Source organism: Delphinapterus leucas, chromosome 15 (genome assembly GCF_059928025.1).
Source record: "Delphinapterus leucas isolate spDelLeu-1000000601 "Yukka" chromosome 15, BTC_Dleu_Yukka2, whole genome shotgun sequence".
Classification (NCBI taxonomy): Eukaryota; Metazoa; Chordata; class Mammalia; order Artiodactyla; family Monodontidae; genus Delphinapterus; species Delphinapterus leucas.
In genome coordinates, this window is record NC_143143.1 from 5,965,818 (window position 1) to 5,984,228 (window position 18,411).

At 44.8% G+C, this 18,411-nt stretch overlaps 1 protein-coding gene and 1 pseudogene across 6 annotated transcripts in view; both read right to left on the minus strand.

The window, feature by feature from the left end:
* Positions 1 to 1,332, minus strand: part of LOC149747374 (KANTR integral membrane protein pseudogene) — a 71,873-nt pseudogene extending 70,541 nt beyond the window's left edge. The window contains exon 1 of the transcript XR_016387748.1: positions 1,230 to 1,332. The product of XR_016387748.1 is annotated as a KANTR integral membrane protein pseudogene (transcript). The remainder of the gene's footprint in view (positions 1 to 1,229) is intronic.
* Positions 1 to 1,338, minus strand: part of SMURF1 (SMAD specific E3 ubiquitin protein ligase 1) — a 102,102-nt gene extending 100,764 nt beyond the window's left edge. For all 5 annotated transcript variants that reach the window (XR_016387747.1, XM_022587771.3, XM_022587769.3 and 2 more), the window contains exon 1: positions 1,230 to 1,338. Coding sequence is in view for 4 of the 5 variants with exons in the window: in XM_022587771.3 (XP_022443479.1) it covers positions 1,230 to 1,284 (55 nt within the window). In the remaining variant the exon portion in view is untranslated. The remainder of the gene's footprint in view (positions 1 to 1,229) is intronic.
* Positions 1,339 to 18,411: the final 17,073 nt, after the last annotated feature.

The following is an 18,411-nucleotide window of genomic DNA, read 5'->3' on the forward strand; positions in this document are numbered from 1 at the left end:
CGCTGGCAGCTACACACACCCGAACCACCACGCCGCATGCCCAGAGCAGAGCTTCGCGCTCACCCTTGAAGGTTGCACTATGAGCCACCTAGGAGACACGGGCATTTCATTGAAGACTCAATGAGAGTGAATCAAGGAGTCTGCGTTAGTGCAGCTGCCAAAGCCTCCAGAGTGTGCGTGGGGTGCGGGCGGCGGCGGGGGGGGGAGGTTTTTCAAGGATGCTGGCGGGTGGGAGAGGGGTGACGGTAAAGGAAAGAACTGAAGAAGCACAGTCAAGAGTAGGTAGTGGCCTGGCCTGAGAGAGAAAGGAAGTGGACTAGACTGAAGAGGTCTGGACCAGAGGGGAAATGAGAACAGGACTGGGAGAAGCTACGAGATAGGATTCAGGAATTCGAGGCTGAAGGAAAGGGTGGAGGCCGCCAGACAGAAGCAAGGGGGCGGGGCTGGGAGATAAGCGGGGGCGGGACTAGGTAGAAAATGAGGGGAGGAGTTTAGGGGAAAGTGAGGGGGCGGGGCTGAAGAGAAGAAAGGGGCGGGGCCCGGAGGGGAGAAGCTAGGGGGCAAGTGGGGGGTGGGGAAAGCAAGAGAACGGATGAGGGATGGGGTGAGAAGTCAGTGGGTGGTTGGGGGAGAGACCTGGAGGGAGAAGCGAGAGGCAAGGCCGGGAGGGGAGAAGCGAGGGGGCAGGTGGGGGGAGAGATAGGGAAGAGCCAGAGAATGGGAAGGTGGCGAGAAGCGAGGGGAGAGACTGAGAGGGAAAAGAGAGGGGGCAGGTGAGGGGAGAGGGAAGAAATCCTGAGGGAGGAAGGGGTTGAGAAGCGGGGGGCGGGGCCAGGAGAGGAGAAGCGAGGGGCTAGAAGGAGAAGGGAGCAAGAGGAATGGAGGGGAGGGAGACGGAGGGGGTCCAGGAGGGGAGAAGTGAGGGGGCGGGGCCAGGAGGGGGGAAGCGAGAGGAGGGGGCAGGTGAGGGGGAAAGAAGGGAAGCGAGAGGGCGGGTGGGGGGGGGGGTGAGAAGCGAGGGGGCGGGGCCGGGGAGAAGCGAGGGGGCGGGGCCGGAGGGAGCAGCGAGGGGCACTCGCCGAGGGGGGCGACCAGGTCCTGGGACAACGGCCGGCGTGGGGGAGGGCCACTTCCCCAGGGCGCCCTGCGGGAAATTCCGGGGCTGATGAGGGGCCGTGCGGGGTGCGAGTGGGCGCCGGGTGTCGGCGGGGGCCTCCCGCCGGCCGTACCTGTCAGACGGATCTTGATGCTGGAGCCGTTCCTGCGCGTCCCGGGGTTCGACATCTCCCGCCAACGATCGGGCAGCCGCGGATCCAGCGCTGCCGCCCCCCGGCCCGGCCCGGCCCGGCCCCGCCGCCGCCGCCTCAAGGTTACGGCTCCGGGCTGGGCGCCGGGGTCCGAGCCGGGACACGAACTCCGCGGCCCAGGCGTCCGGGCGGCTGGCGGATGGTCGAGCCGGGGGATCGGCTCTCGACCCGGCGCCCCCGACCCTCGCTCGCTCCCAGCCGAGCCCAGTCCGGAGCCGCCGCCGCCGCCGCCGCCGCCACCACCACCACCACCTCAGAGCCGGACGCCAGCCGCCCTCGCCGCTTCCGCCGCCGCCACCGCCTCCCGGAGCCGCGCGCGCTCCCGCCGTCGTGCCGGCCCGGCCCTGCGCGCGCCCGGGTCGTGCAGCCCCCCACGCCTGCGTGCGTGCGCGCGCCCGCGGGGATGTCTGGGCGGGGCGCGCCGCGCGGCTGCGTCGCCCGCTCAGCCCAGGGCGCTAGGGGTCCGGAGCCGGTGGCCGGGTTCCCGGCACCCGTCGGACCGGGAGGCGGGAGGAGGAGATCGGGTGCTGGGGCCGAGCGCTTCGGAGGCCCGCGGAACCCGGCGCGGTGTGCAGAGCCGCGGGGCCGGGAGCGAGCGCTGGGCACACACCTAGGCGGGCGGGACGGCTGGGCCAGCGCGTGGTCGCCTTTGGTCTTCGCCACATTCTCGAAGGGAACCGGTTTGCCGATGCGGACGTTGAGGTTCAGAGAATGGAATCGATTTTCCAGGTCTCACTCAAGGCTCCGAGCTCCTGAGAGCTGTTGAAGGGGGGCTTACAGGAAACCGTGGCCTGTTACTACGCCAAGCACTTTGCACGAATAGGCATGCAATCCCAGTTTATTTACTTTTAGTAAAGAGCGTCTAGACAACGCAATTTCAAGGGAGGGACTTCTAGAGACAAAGTCCCCTAGGTGTGTTCTGGGCAACTAGTGCGCTCTATTGACCCATAACAAAGTTGCCAGAATCGCAGAAAGTGCCATATATGGACAAGGTAAACAAGATGCGAGAGATGGATAAAGAGGTAGATAAGATGTTTGTCATTATCCAATCTGCATACAGTTTAGCCAAGCAAAAAGGCAGCTTTACGGCCTGTGTTTCCCTGCCTTCTGTTAACACTTCTCCCACAGTCGCAGGGTAGAACTAAAAGCCCATTATGCTTTCTCCAGCAAACAAACTCCTCTGTTTGTTAACCCGTTACAGAGAGGAAATACTGTGTTGATAGAGAGGAAAAGCTGGGTTTGTTTATCAGACTTGTTTTTGACCAACTACCTGATTCTTTGAATGCCTTTTTTGGTTTATGTCCTAAGGAAACCAGGCTCTGAGCCCTTGCAGCCATCCCTTGCAGCCAGAGACCTGTCTTGGGGTCACAGTCTTCAGAACAGATCCCTCTTCCTGGAGCCCCTTGACATGTCCACCTGCTCAGGCTGAGCTCAAGACTCTCTCCTGGCCTGGATTCAAGGCTGCCTCTCCCAGCCTCAGTCAGTGACATAAAAGGACAGGCCTAGATCGTTTCTATGGCCCCTTGCAGCTCAGACTTTGATTCTAGTGAAATATCCAAGAATACAAACTATGTTGAGTCAACAGAGCAGTAGATCCAGAATCCAGCTCTGTTTCTCTTTGAGGCGATTGTCACTGAGTTCCTGAATCTGAATCAATCCATTTAGAGCCTGCAATGCCTGGAGTAATCCCCATTCTTCTTTCAGTCCAGTCAGTATTTCTCCCTCTGCTTTGTTCGCATATTCAAGAACTCTCTTCTCCGTAAACCAGACTAAACGTCTTTCTTTCTCTGCTTACCTGAGTGTGGGCCCCTGTTCTTACCTCAGCTGTTTCTTACCTGAAAACCTTTCATTTCTTAACCTCATTGTTTTCTTACCTTCCTAGATGTCTGGGCCTTTTCTTGTTTCCTCAACAGCTGAGTCAGACCACTTCTGGAGGTTACTGGATTGCATTTCATTTATCATTAACAAGTAATACATGGCTAGGGACAAGGAACATAAATAAGTCAGAGCTCCAGCACTTCCGAGGCTCTGTTGGTTGGATGAAGCAGACAAGAACTGATAATGATACAGTGATAGAGATGTGCACAGAGGCTAGGAATAGGACCATTCTACCTGGCAGGAGAGAGATGGGAAGAGCTTAGAAGAGTCACAGAAGATCTTGATCTAGGGCTTTAGAGGCAAGTTTAAGTTCAAGTTTGTTGGGCAAAGAGGTGGGGAAGGGCATTATAGACAGAGGGAACAGCCTGCGCAAAGGCAGGAAAGTGAATGCATTTCCCAGCGCAGTTTTCAGTGTAAGTGCAGTCACGTAGCTGCTGGATCTTCTCTCCTTACACCCTACTCCATTAAAAGTTGATAGAGATGATAAAAGATATTTGCCCACTTAAAAATCATCACCCGGGCTTCCCTGGTGGCACAGTGGTTGAGAGTCCGCCTGGCAATGCAGGGGACACGGGTTCATGCCCTGGTCCAGGAAGATCCCACATGCCGCGGAGCGGCTGGGCCCGTGAGTCATGGAGGCTGCGCGTCCACAGCCTGTGCTCCGCAGCGGGAGAGGCCACAAGAGTGAGAGGCCCGCATACCACAAAAAAAAAAATTATCACCCACAATTTTGTGTTAAGGCTGTAGGCAAGCCCTTATATTGAATTTAAGATGTACCTTGATACCCTTTCATTCTGTATCAGATGTGTCAAAAATTCTGTCAGCCCTCTGTATCCACGGGTTCTGCATCTGTGGATTCAACCAATCTCTGATCGAAAATACTTGGAAAGAAAAATTCCAGAAAGTTCCCCAAAGCAAAACTCCTCTGCACCAGCAACTATTTACATAGCATTTACATTGTATTTGGTGTTATAAGTAATCTAGAGATGATTTAAAATATACAGGAGTACAATGAGGTATCACCTCACACCAGTCAGAATGGCTATCATCAAAAAATCTACAAACAATAAATGCTGGAGAGGGTGTGGAGAGAAGGGAACCCTCTTGCACTGTTGGTGGGAATGTAAATTGATACAGCCACTACGGAGAACAGTATGGAGGTTCCTTAAAAAACTAAAAATAGAACTACCATACAACCCAGCAATCCCACTACTGGGCCTATACCCTGAGAAAACCATAATTCAAAAAGAGTCATGTACCACAATGTTCACTGCAGCACTGTTTACAATAGCCAGGACATGGAAGCAACCTAAGTGTCCATCGACAGATGAATGGATAAAGAAGATGTGGTACATATATACAACGGAATATTACTCAGCCATAAAAAGAAACGAAATTGAGTTATTTGTAGTGAGGTGGATGGACCTAGAGTCTGTCATACAGAGTGAAGTAAGTCAGAAAGGGAAAAACAAATACCGTAAGCTAACACATATATATGGAATCTAAAAAAAAAAAAAAAAATTAGTTCTGAAGAACCAAGGGGCAGGACAGGAATAAAGACGCAGACATAGAGAATGGACTTGAGGACATGGGGAAGGGGAAGGGGAAGCTGGGACGAAGTGAGAGAGTGGCATGGACGTATATACACTACCAAATGTAAAACAGATAGCTAGTGGGAAGCAGCCACATAGCCCAGGGAGATCAGCTCGTTGCTTTGTGACCACTCAGAGGGGTGGGATAGGGAGGGTGGGAGGGAGACGCAAGAGGGAGGAGATATGGGGATATATGTATATGTATAGCTGATTCACTTTGTTATAAAGCAGAAACTAACACACCATTGTAAAGCAATTATACTCCAATAAAGATGTTAAAAAATAAATAAAGGGCTTCCCTGGTGGTGCCGATGCAGGGGACGCGGGTTCGTGCCCCGGTCCAGGAGGATCCCACATGCCGCGGAGCGGCTGGGCCTGTGAGCCATGGCTGCTGAGCCTGCGCGTCCGGAGCCTGTGCTCCGTAACGGGAGAGGCCACAACAGCGAGAGGCCAGCGTACCGCAAAATAAATAAATAAATAAATAAACAAATAAGTATACGGGAGGATATGTGTAGGTTATATGCAAACACTACGTCATTTTGTATAAGGGCCTTGAGCATCTGAAAATTTTGGTATCTGCAGGAGGTCCTGGAACCAATCATCCACAGATAGGGAGGGATGACTATACTAAAGATATTTGGAACAAATAGATGGGAAATGTCAAACAATTCTGCTGAGGCAGAGATGGAATTCAGTGTCTCTGCAAGTATCCTCTTTGCAATGACTTTACAAAATGTAGTTCTGACCCTGCTTTCTGTGTAGGATTTAGTAGCTGATTTTATTGCCCCAGATGTATCACTTCCCTGAGTCAGTGTTATTGGGCATTTGAAAGGTTTTCCAGCCGGGGAAAAAGTCTCTTTGGATCTAGCTGCAGCAGTTCTTAACCTCTTTTTGAGTCCCAAACCTCTTGGGAATCTGATGGCAGCAATGGAACATTTCTCCAGAAAATTTCATATGGGCAAATTCACACCAAATTTTGCATACCATTTCAGTGGGTTCATGATCTCCTGAAGCCAATTTGTATATCCTGTAAGTTCCCATCGCCCCTAGATTAAGAACTCCTAACCCAAAGGCAACGACCAAGCAAATAGCATTGGGAATATCCAATATGTATGTGTTCCGCACAGCAGTAGCTCCTTTTGAAGGCAGTGGGTATGCCGAAAAGAGGGCAGCTATAATCCACACAGACCTACAATTTACCCTAGCTTCATCCTATTACCAGCTGGTGCCAGAGCAAGTTAATTAAATCTCCAAGTCTCACTTTGCTCATCTGTAAAATGGAGATAAAAATACCTCTCACTCAAAGTTATCATGAGGCTTAAATTAAATCTTGGGTGTAGATTTAGCAGTCTAACACAGCAGGCACTCGGTAAATGGCAGTTCTTATTAGTACATGTAAAATGCATGTGCTAGTCTTTGCTCCAAAACCTGCAAGTTCTATTACCCTAGGGAAATCTGTTTGGAATACTGTGCAGAGGATCCCTTGTGGGAGTAGAGACAGCTACAAAAAATGCCTCTTGGGGCTTCCCTGGTGGCGCAGTGGTTGAGAGTCCGCCTGCCGATGCAAGGAACACGGGTTCATGCCCCGGTCCGGAAAGATCCCACATGCCGCGGAGCGGCTGGGCCCGTGAGCCATGGCCGCTGACCCTGCGCGTCCGGAGCCTGTGCTCCGCAACGGGAGAGGCCACAACAGTGAGAGGCCCGCGTACCGCAAAAAAAAAAAAAAAATGCCTCTTGAGGACACGTCTGGACCTGAGCTGTCGCCTCTGAGGCCAGTGGCTAGATCAGACTGGACTTTAAGGTCTTTCGTAGATCTGGCATCTAGTATTCTTTTACTTTTCACCTAAACATCAGATTTTTAAAACAACAGGGTGTATAAAATCATGTTTAATTAGCACATTTATTTATTCTTTTATGCCCAGAAGCCTTTAGGATCTTTCTCTAAATTAAAACTTAAACTTGATGCAAGTCTTAGTACATTATTATCATTGGTAAGGTGTTTTACTTGTTTTTTCTAATTGAAATTTTTATTGAGATAATTGTAGATTCACATGCAGTTGTAAGAAATAATACAGAGAGATCCTTTGGACACTTTGCCAGTTTCCCCTGATGGTAACATTTTGCAAACTCGTAGTATTCAATATAATATCACAACCAGGGTACTGACATTGATAAAATCCAGTGATATTTAGATTTTCCCAGTTTTACTTATACTGATGTGTGTGTGTGTGTGTGTGTGTGTGGTGTGTGTGTGTATTAAATTTTATACAGTTTTAACATGTGTAGGTTTAAGTATCCACCACCATGGTCAAAATACTGAACAGTTCCAATGCCACATGGATCCCTCATGTTGCCCTTTTGTACCCACACCTTTTGTCCCACTCTCAACACCTGGTAACCAGTAATCTGTCCTCCATTTTTAAATGTTGTCAATTTTAGAACGTTACATAAATGGAATCATATAGAATGTAATGTTCAGGGATAGTTTTTTCTCATGCAGCATAATTCCCTGGAGGGTCATCCAGGTAGTTACATGTATCAATTATTCCCTCCTTTTTATTACTATGTAGTGTTCTACAGTATGGATGTATCACCGTTTGTTTAACCAATCATCCTTTGAAGGACACCTGAGCTAACTCCAATTTTTGGCTAATACAAATAAACTACTATGAACATTTGTGTACAGGTATTTATGTGAACAGAAGTTTTCATTTCTCTGGGATAGCTACCCTAGGATATAATTGCTGAGTGATAAAGAAATTACATGTTCAGTTTTACAAGAAACTACCAAACTCTTTTCCAGAGTGGCTGTAGCATTTCACTTACCTACCAGCAATGCTCCTCAGCATTCTTGCCAGCATTTGGTGGTGTTATTTTTCCTTTTAGCCATCCTGATAGGTGTGTAGTTGTTTTATGGCTGTGGAATTATTTGAGATATAGATTATTTCTTCAAATAGATGCAGCCAAGTAATTAGGGGCAACTGCAGAAAAATAATTCCAAAGTCTTTCTTTAAAGATCATAGCTGAACCCCACAGTCCATGTTCAGAAACAGGTAAGGTCATGAGTGAAAATGAGAAAATAATTGAACTGCTATTATTCATTTAAAAAGGTAATTTTGTTTATAGAGTAGCTCTATAAACAATGTGATTAAACAATGGGCCATGATCAACACATCTGAACAGCCAAGAAGCAGATTCTTTTATCAGAAACAGTGTGGCCAGGATGCCACCCCTGATCCCCTAGGAATTAACGCCATCTGTCCTTATCTTTCAAGAATATAAGCTCTAAGAGAGTAACAGATGCAGAAAACAAACGTATGGTTACCAGGGGGGAGGGATAAATTGGGAGATTAGGATTGAAATAGACACACTACTATATGTAAAATAGATAACTAATAAGGACCTACTGTAGAGCACAGGGAGCTCTACTCAATACTCCATAATGGCCTATATGGGAAAAGAATCTTAAAAAGAGTAGATATATGTATGTGTATAATTGATTCACTTTGCTGCACACCTGAAACTAACATAACATTGTAAATCAACCATACTCCAATAAAAAATTTTTTTAAAGATTATATGCTCTAGAAGGAGTTCCCAGCTGGTTGAGTTTAAAGCCTGGCTGTCTGGGGACAGTGAGAAGGAAAAACGAAGCCCCTTTTACCTGCATAGTGGGAACTGGAGTGCTGCCTCCTGCCCAAACTATACACAGTAGGTTCTTTCTCCCTAATAGGAAGAGAACTGAACAGCCCCCAAAAGCCTAATGTCTGCTTCAGGAACACAAGGGGGAAGGAGAGCCACAGGTTAACATTCCCTCTTATTTGATTAAACGGATACCAATAATTTAGAGCTCGCTTTTTGATTCCCCAAGCACACACTGACTCATGGGAAGATGGAGACAGCCTAACAAGAAGAAAGGAAGTCCGTGATTTAAAACAAACTGGAGGGCTTCCCTGGTGGCGCAGTGGTTGAGAGTCCACCTGCCGATGCAGGGGACACGGGTTTGTGCCCCGGTCCGGGAAGATCCCACATGCCGCGGAGCGGCTGGGCCCGTGAGCCATGGCTGCTGAGCCTGCACATCTGGAGCCTGTGCTCCGCAACGGGAGAGGCCACAAGTGAGAGGCCCGTGTACCGCTAAAAAAATAAATAAATAAATATACTTGGACGTATGGTTGGTAACTTCATTTCTCATAAGGCAGCCCCCCAACATTTGCTTCTTTTTAAAAGGCTTGAGCAGCTTTCTCAACAAGCCACGTCTATTTCTGCCGTGAATTCTCATCTCAGGTTGTCACTTAGAGGTATAATCAATGTAGACGTTGCAATTTGCTCAGAGAGCAAAGTCTGTGATGTCTTAACTGAGCACAGGACAAGGCTTGTCATACTTCTCTTTTAAAAGTGAGAGTCCTTGGAATCAAGTGGGAAAACAGTTAGATGTTCGCTCTGGAAAGTACTCGCTGCAAAGAAAACAGACTGCCCTTACTGCAGTTGAATTTATGGATTCCGGTTAGATTCTCAACTCATGGATGAAAATTAAGAGACTTGAATGTTATCCTAAATAAACCACATTGCATCCGGATGGAATGTTTTGATACTAATGGGCTGGTCTTAGGAGAAGCTTGTGTTGGAAAAAGGGTGAGGCTAAGTATCATTAGAGATGTTTCATGGAACTCATCTGGCTGACACATCCTTTCCCTGAAGGAGTTTCCATCCCCTGAATGCAATCCTTTGCAGAATACTTCGTATCTAAGTGGGTGGGATAAGAGGGTGAGAGGGGATCGGCGCCAACAGTGAATGACTTAGGAAAGCTATGAACCTGCCATTGGCCTGGAATATGGTATTTGGGTAGCACTAGATTGTTTTGCCAAAGAGCTATTTCTCTTCTACTGGGAAGACCTGGTCTGGAAGTTCAAAGAGAGAGTTGCTGCTTTGGCCCCTGATCACTCAGATGAGAAAACTCCTGCGTTTTTTGTTGTTGTTGTTGCTGTTTTGGTTTTTTGTTTGTTCGTTTTGCCGCACACAGCTTGCGGGATCTTAGTTCCCTGACCAGGTATTGAACCCGGGCCCTCAGCAGTGAAAGAGCCAAGTTTTAACCACTGGATCGCCAGGGAATTCCCACTCCTCGGATTTAGATAGAAGAGTATTTTTAGTTCAGAAGCCAGATTTATGGCCATGGTCAAAGAGAAAGCCCATGTCTACAGTCTACCAGGGTTATTAGGGTGGCTATGCTCCTCAGAAATCCTTCTAGAGAAGTCCCATGAAAATCACTTTCTAGCCTCCTTTGGATTCTAATTTCTTGATCACCCCAACATGTCTTTCCCCACCTTTCCTCAAAACTAGAGACTTGGGCTTCCCTGGTGGTGCAGTGGTTAAGAATCCGCCTGCCAGTGCAGGGGACATGGGTTCGAGCCCTGGTCTGGGAAGATCCCACATGCCACGGAGCAACTAAGCCCGTACACCACAACTACTGAGGCTACGCTCTAGAGCCCGCGAGCCACAACTACTGAAGCCTGAGCGCCTAGAGCCCGTGGTCCACAATGAGAGAAGCCACCGCAATGAGAAGCCCGCGCACCACCACGAAGAGTAGCTCCCGCTCACCGCAACTAGAGAAAGCCCGCGCGCAGCAACAAAGACCCAACACAGCCAAAAATAAATAAATAAATTTATAAAATAAAAAAAAAAACTAGAGACTTGCCATGAATTGTTTAACAATCATCAGAGTTTCCTTCCCTCAAAATGCGTGGAGAACTAAAAACCCAAGGCATGTAAGAATCAGGATAAACCCCAGAGCAATTAAGTCCCTGGCAATCACCACGTTAGGCAGACGAGCTGGATTAGACTTGGTATCAGCAGAGTGGGTTTAAATATTCCCCTGTTTGCTGGCTGTGGGATCCTGGCTGATTCCCTTAAATCTCTGAACTTCAACTTCTTCATCTATAAAATAGATATAATACCAATAACATACTGTTATTATCAGCATTTCCGGTATGGAACATGTCTATAAAAATACGCTGTTAAGGTGTCCTGTGATTGTTCTTAATCTAGGGGCATTTGTGTCTAAACCTGCAAGCTTCCAGAGAGGGATTTTGGTTTCCTAAGTGTATTTATTTAATTGAATGTGCAGGTAATGACCAGGACTTTATAAACAATAAAAATTCCCCTAATTTTTAATAATTGTTAAATGTTATGATTCTCTGCCCCCTCCCCCCACCACACACAAAGAAAACCACTTTAAAGGTTTTCTAAACAATCACATTTTTCAAAGACAAGCAAATCACAAATTTGGAATATTTTCCCAATTATGATTCACCCAAACTGAGTGAAACGGTGTTTACTTTGGAGGAGAGACGCTTACACTCTAAAGTGCCTTTTTATTACTGGTAACTCCCAACTTGTTCATCAGACTTTCATTGTATGTAGTTGTGCCTCAGGAATCTAGGACTCAAATCCATATTCATGCGACACACCAGGAGATCACACAATTCTAATGTCTCTGAGGTTTTTAAATTTTTAATTATTACTAAAAAAAACCACCCATGACAAAATTGGGACTCCTGTCTATCTCCCACCAGAGGTTAGCAGTTTGGTGACTAGTCTCCCAGAATTTTTTTCTATACATATGCTACCAGATATATAATATTCTTACAAATAATAACATATATATATACACTGGTATTTGATTCACCACCAGTTTAAGACTTCATCTTGTCCATCAACAGATGAGTGGATAAAGAAAATGTAGTACACACACGCGTGTGTGCGTGTGCTCGCAATGGAATACTACTCAGCCATAAAAAATGAAAATTTGCCATTTGCAGAAACACAGATGGACTTGGAGGGCATTATGCTAAGTGAAATAAGTCAGCCAGAGAAAGAAAAATACTGTACGACATCACTTATATGTAGAATCTAAAAAATACAGCAAACTAGTGAATATAACAAAAAAGAAGCAGACTCACAGATACAGAGAACAAACTGGGTGGGGGGGTAGGGGGAAAATAGGGGTGGGGGAGTCAGAGGTGTAAACTACTGGGTGTAAGATAGGCTACAAGGATGTGTTGTACAACATGGGGAATAGAGCCAATATTTTGTAATAACTGTAAATGGAGTATAACCTTTAAAAATTGTATAAAAAATTTAAAAATTAAAAAAAAGACTTCATCTGTTGACTCCCGATCATGAAAGATGAGGAGTTAGGTAGCTAGCACTTCCCTCCTCCTGCCCCCACTTTTGTAGTTACTGTTTTCAGTTCTTCTATTTGTCCTTTTAAATATTATTTTTTGAACCTGTCTTTGCTTTTCAATCAGTCAGCCTGAAACACGTGACCCCTCCAAGTTAGATGAAGGAAGATATTGGTACTCTACCTTCTGCTCCACTCCTCTACATCTCCACCTACATCTTTTTAAAATTTTTATTTATTTATTTATTTTTGGCCACACCCCACAGCATGCGGAACTTCCCACAACAAGGGATCGAACCCCTGTCCCCTGCACTGGAAGCAGAAAGCTTTAACCACTGGACCATCAGGGAAGTCCCCCAACTGCATCTTTTGTCTGCTGAACTTTGACAGTGTCAAGGACAACATTCACCATCTCTTCTGCATGCAGAGTTACTTGCCTGTTTTGTCTGTTGGTTTCATGAGTTGTTTCAGAATCAAGATCAAAATCACACCACATCTTGTTTGCTTCACATTTGGTCATGAGTTTCTTACACAATTTTTCCCCTGTTGTTTCTAATTGCCCTACTTTCTTATTGATGAGAAACAGACATATTTTCTTCATCATGTCATTAACATCATCTGGCTTCTTAGTCATCCTATTACGTGGATCTATTTCATTCCTCTTGTTGAAGTGGTTCTACCTGAAGGTCTCTGCCTTTCTGTTCTAATATGGCACAAAGAGCTTTCCAGCTTCACTCCATAACTCTCATCCTGGGATTCCTTTTAATTGGAATTCTGGGTTGGTTCCACCATTTTTTGTATCTTATGTCTTGCTCTTTTTCTGGTGGGGGTTGGAGATAGATTGTTTTCATCCTTTTCTGAAAGAGTACATTCTCAAACAGCTCTGTTAGTATTTGAAAGGTAATCCCTCTGAGTTTATATCTGAAAATATGATTATGCTTTATCATAATACAGAATTCTCGATTCTAGGTAATTTTCCCTCAGAACTTTGAAGGCATTTTTCCATAATCTTCTAGCATTCTGTGTTCCCAGAGACAAATCTGATGTTAGTCTGATTCTCATTCTTTTGAAGGTAACATTTTTTCTTTCCGGAAATTTTTAGGATCTTCTGTTTATTCTTGGCATTCTGAAATTTCACAGCATTGAATGTAGGTATTGGTCTTTTTCTTATTTATTCTGCTTGGCATCCAGTGAGCCCTTCAACCTAGAGATTCCTTCAATTCTGATAAGTTTTCTTTCATGATATCTCTGGTAATGTCTTTCCCTGTGTTTTCTCCTTTGTCTTTTTTTTTTTTGGAACTCCATGTACTCAGATGATGGGCCTCCTGAATCGATCCTGTCTCTTATTTTTCTCCCAACTTTTTCATCTCTCTGTAACTTTCTGGTCAGTAGTCTGAAAGATTTCCTTATCTTTATCTTCAAACCACTCTCTTGGATTTTTTTTCCTGGCAATCATTCAATTTCTCAGATTGTTCCTGGTTCATACAATCTTCTTGTTTTATGGCTGCAATATCTAGCTTCTCAAATCTGTTGAGTATATAAATTAGAGATTTAATTCCCCTTACCTTCTCTGAATTATATGTCTTCGAGCGAAAGCTGTTGTTTCATTCACCTTGGCCTTTCTGTTTCATCATGCTGATTTTCTTCTTGTGCTTGATCATGCAAATTTAACAACAGGAGCCTGGGTTAATTTTTCTGAACAGTTGGTTCAGATTTCTTATATATATACATCTATGCGTTCCCATTAGGATTCTCCCATGAATAGATTAGCTGACTGGGTCTGATAAAAGGTTTCATGACCAGCAGCTGAGTAAGAAGAAAGTCATTCTGATTCTTGATCTTTTATACATGATTTATTTTTACTCTCTGGAAATTTGTAGGATCTTTTCTTTTACCAGAGTTTTGAAATTTCACAGTGATGTGTTTTAGGCATAGGTTAATTTTCATGCATTTTGCTGGATCCTTTCAGTTTGGAAATGTTTCCTTCTGCTTTGGGAAATACTCGAATTATTTCTGTGATAATTTTCTTTTCAATATTTTTTCATTCTCTACTTCTGGAATAGCTCTATTCAGATTTTGGACCTCCTGGATTCCAAGATTTATATAACCTTTTTTATTTTATCTTCATCATTTTGCCCTACTTTATGAGAGATTTCCTCAACTTCATCTTCCAACCCTACTGTTGAGTTTTTCATTTCTACTACGTATTTTTAATTTCTAAGAGTACTTTTTGTTCTTGGGTTTTTTTAAAATAGCATCCTATTTTTGCTTCTTGGAAGCAATAGCTAATCTCTTGAGTATACTAATGATACCAGGATTGTTTAATTTTTTTTCTTTGTATGACTTTTCTTCCAAATCTCCCACCAGTGCTATTTGTTTTGCCTCTATTATGTCAAAGACCTTCCTCAAATGTTTGATGATTCCTGGTGGCCCTTGGCCTGTTCATTTAAGAGTGAGGTGCTAAAAAGCTGATCGGAAGCTCTGAGACCCTGGGATAATTTGACTGGTTGTTTCCTTGTGGAGCCCACAGCACCAGTGTCTTTAGGTCTTTTCTCTTGGGGCGGTCAGATTTCCCAGAGAAGGATCTTCTAGTCTCCTACTTGGAGGATCTACACCTAGCTGAGAGCATTCCATTTACCAGTGGGGTGTGGGGATGAGGGAGTGCTCACTGTTCCCTATGTAATTTATTTAATTCCCCTGCATTCAGCATGATAAATCTGCTTTCAACATTGCCCAATGTATTCTAGTACAAAGACCTTTTTTACCCAATTGAGAAAACTTCCAATTTACTGCCAGGGGAAGGGTCAGATGATCAGCCCCCTGGAGTAAGAGGACATAAGGGTTTCTTTTTAACTTTTAATTATGGAGAACTTCAAATATCCACACAGGGCAAAAAAACCCCAGAATAGTATAATAACTACCCCTACCACGGATCCATCACCAGCTATCACCACATTGTCAGATGCACAAAATATATTTCTTTTCTATTTCCCTTATCCCATATTACTTTGAAGCAAATTCCAAACATCATTGCATTTGTAATCATTCAGTACAAATCTCTTTAAAATGACATTTTAAATTAACATAACCCTAATATTAAACCTAAAAAATTAACAATTTAATATCAAACCTCAATTCAATGTTCAAGTTTCCAATGTCTCAAATGTCCAATGTGTTTTATTTTTACATTTGTTGTAATCAGAATACAAATAATACAAATACACATTCCAGCTGGTCAATATGTCTTTTATAGGTTCCCTCAATGTGCAATTTTTTATTTGAAATTTATTAAATGAGGAAACTGAGCTGTCTGTCCTGCAGAGTTTCTTCCCGTCTGCATTTTGCCAAGGGCATATCTGAAGTGCAGCTTCACATTTTCCTCTGTCCTCTGGATTTCCTGTAAACTGGTAGTTGGATCTAGGTGCTTCTTTCTAATGTTCTCTCTTCAAGTCACCCGGTTCTTTCCTCTGTCTCCTCCATTCTGCTGTTGAGCCCATCCAGTAAAGTTTTGTTTCAGTTATCGTATTTTTCAGTTCTAAAATTTCCATTTAGTTCTTCTTCATCTCTTCTATTTCTTTGCTGAGACTTCACGGGCTCTAGGCTATCACCTAAATGAGGTCTTTTAAAATGCGAACACATGGTAGCATGGCAGGACGTGGTAGCCAGCCTCCAAGGTGGCATCCAGTGATCCCTGTCTCCTGGTCGCACACACCTGTGCAGCCCCTCCCACTTTCTATGAGGGTTCGTTTGTACAACCAACAGCAGATGGCAGGAGGGATGCTATATCCCTTCTGAGATTAGGTTATAAAGGTCTGTGACTTCTGTCTTGGGCCCTCTCTCTTTTTCTCTCCCATGCACACACCCTCAGATCACTTGTTCCGGAAGAAGCAAGCTGCCCTGCGGTCAGGTGGTACCTGAGGCCCTGCTCTGTCCCTTACTAAAAGATGCAAGACAAATTAGATAACCTTGTGAGCTCCAGCTTCTTTACTTGGAAATTGATCATTTTTGCCTCACCTACTTCTCAGGTCATGAGTCTCATGTAAAATAAAATACATGCAAACATTATATGACTATTAACTTATCTAATCCTTATTTCACAGATGAAAACCTGAAGACCAAAGGAACGAGAAGAATTGACAGGTGAGGCACAAAGAGAGCAGAGGATTTAGAAAAGGAGCCAGGTCTGGAGTCCAGAGCTTGCGACTTCAAGTCCAGTTATCTTCTCTGCTATGCCTAAAGGGTCACGTGCTATTATGGTTAAACAGTCACTCCACGTTTCAGAAAAACAGCAGATGAATTATGGACCGTACGTGGTTAACCAAGAGACTGACATTTCTTCTACGGTATATAACAAATTGGGGGTAAATGCATGAGGGTCAGAGTTTTTCCGTTTAGCTTTTACATCGTGAAATTGACAGAGCCAGTTATTCCTTCCTTCCTGTCTGTTTCTCTGCCAGTCACTGCAACATCCCTAGTCCAAGCACGCGGGCATCCAGCCAGAAGGTGACTAACACCATCTCTTTGCACCCAAACCATGTACAATAGGCAAATAACTCCTGTATTTAAAACCCTGCTAGACAAGTTGGTATCAGTATCTTTAAACTATAAATACTCCTTTGCTGTGCAATTTTAGTAAAGAATAGCTGAGAGAAAAGAGGCTAACAGTTAAGAGCCAGCAAGGCCAGACCATTTGGGCAACAGTGCCTAACCTTGACAGGGCTTCAAACTTTTTTTTTTTTTTTTTTTGCGGTACGCGGGCCTCTCACTGTTGTGGCCTCTCCCGTTGCGGAGCACAGGCACCGGACGCGCAGGCTCAGCGGCCATGGCTCACGGGCCCAGCCCCTCCGCGGCACGTGGGAACTTCCTGGACCGGGGCACGAACCCGTGTCCCCTGCATCGGCAGGCGGACTCTCAACCACTGCGCCACCAGGGAAGCCCCAAACTTTTTTTAATTAAAATGTTTTTCTCTCAAAGAAGTATTTTTGTAAGCCACCTCACCTTCTGCCTTCCCCTCTGATGGGGGAAAAAGTGATGTTTTAAAATGTTGAAAAAATCTGATCCAAATCAGGTTAAAAAAAAAAAGGGAGGGGTATGTTGACTCAAACTGGAAGGGAAACTGCAAACATAAAACTAGTTGTGCTGGGGACCCTGGTCGGGGAACTAAGAACCCACATGGCGCGTGGTGTGGCAAAAAAAAAAAAGTTGTGCTGGAGTGGAAGGATTACCTTTTTTCCCATTATTTGTTTTGTCTTTCATTTTTTAAAGTATATTTATATATAATAGATAAGATATTATATATACACTAGTAATATATTTGATATATAATTTATATATTTTTAACTTAAAAATTCAAATTTTATACACAAACTTGACAGAATGAGACATAATAGAGCTTTTGGATTTAAATAATAACTAGTTATGCTTTAGTTTTTCACTCTTCATGTGTGTCAGTTAAGATTCTTCCAGCTGCAAGCAACAGAAACTAACTATAGCTACTTTAAAAAAGACAATCTAGGGAATTCTCTGGTGATCCAGTGGTTAGGACTCAGCGTTTTCACTGCTGTGGCTGGGGTTCAATCCCTGGTCAGGGAACTAAGATCCTGAAAGCTGCGTGGCGCAGCCAAGATATATATCTCTCTATATATAAGACAGTCTATGGGAGCAATATGGGAGAATGTATAGGACCAAAGGGCAGCCTTGGAGAAGCAGGAAGCAGACAACCACTGAGGACATCCATTCCACTGAGTGTAAAGCCTTGCCGCTGAAGCAAACACTTCCCAGTTCTCTGTTTCTTCTGGGCTCAATGCCTGGGTCTCAGATTCAAGGTCCTCAGAGAATGAGATTCTGCTTAGCCAAAGATGTGCCCAACTAGGAGGTTCTGAACTGATGAACAAAAGAGGGAGTTGAGAGGTATCTCCCAGGTCCCCTCCATTTCCATGTGGGAGAGCAGAACCCTTAGAGGATCCCATCCCCGCAACACAGCCCTCAGCAGCTGGCGGAGTCACCCTAAAAGGAGAGGAGATACTGACTGGAAAGCCCAGTGTCCACTGAATCATAGATTTGTTCTCACAACCGGATGAGAAGCTTGTGAGACCACGAACTGCCTTCCAGCCATATTTTGGATGGACATCCACACATCTTTCCTCCTTACCTGTCAAGGACCAGCAAAGACCGTGCTTTGGGCATGATATTTCCGTGTGACGCTTTAGAGCAAAATATAACTTGATTTAATCTCTACACTCACATCATACAAATCGAGTCCAATCCTCCTTTAAGCATACCTCACATCCATTCCCACACCACCTAGTACTGTGTTTCTAGGTCTTTCCCATCCCAGTCACTCTCTCCCTTTGAGCACTGCCCACCCAGCTCTCCTTGAAGAATGTTCTATATTAACAGGCATTACATGACAAGGAAAAGGGAAGGGGGCCCACAGTCAAATAAATATAAGAAATAC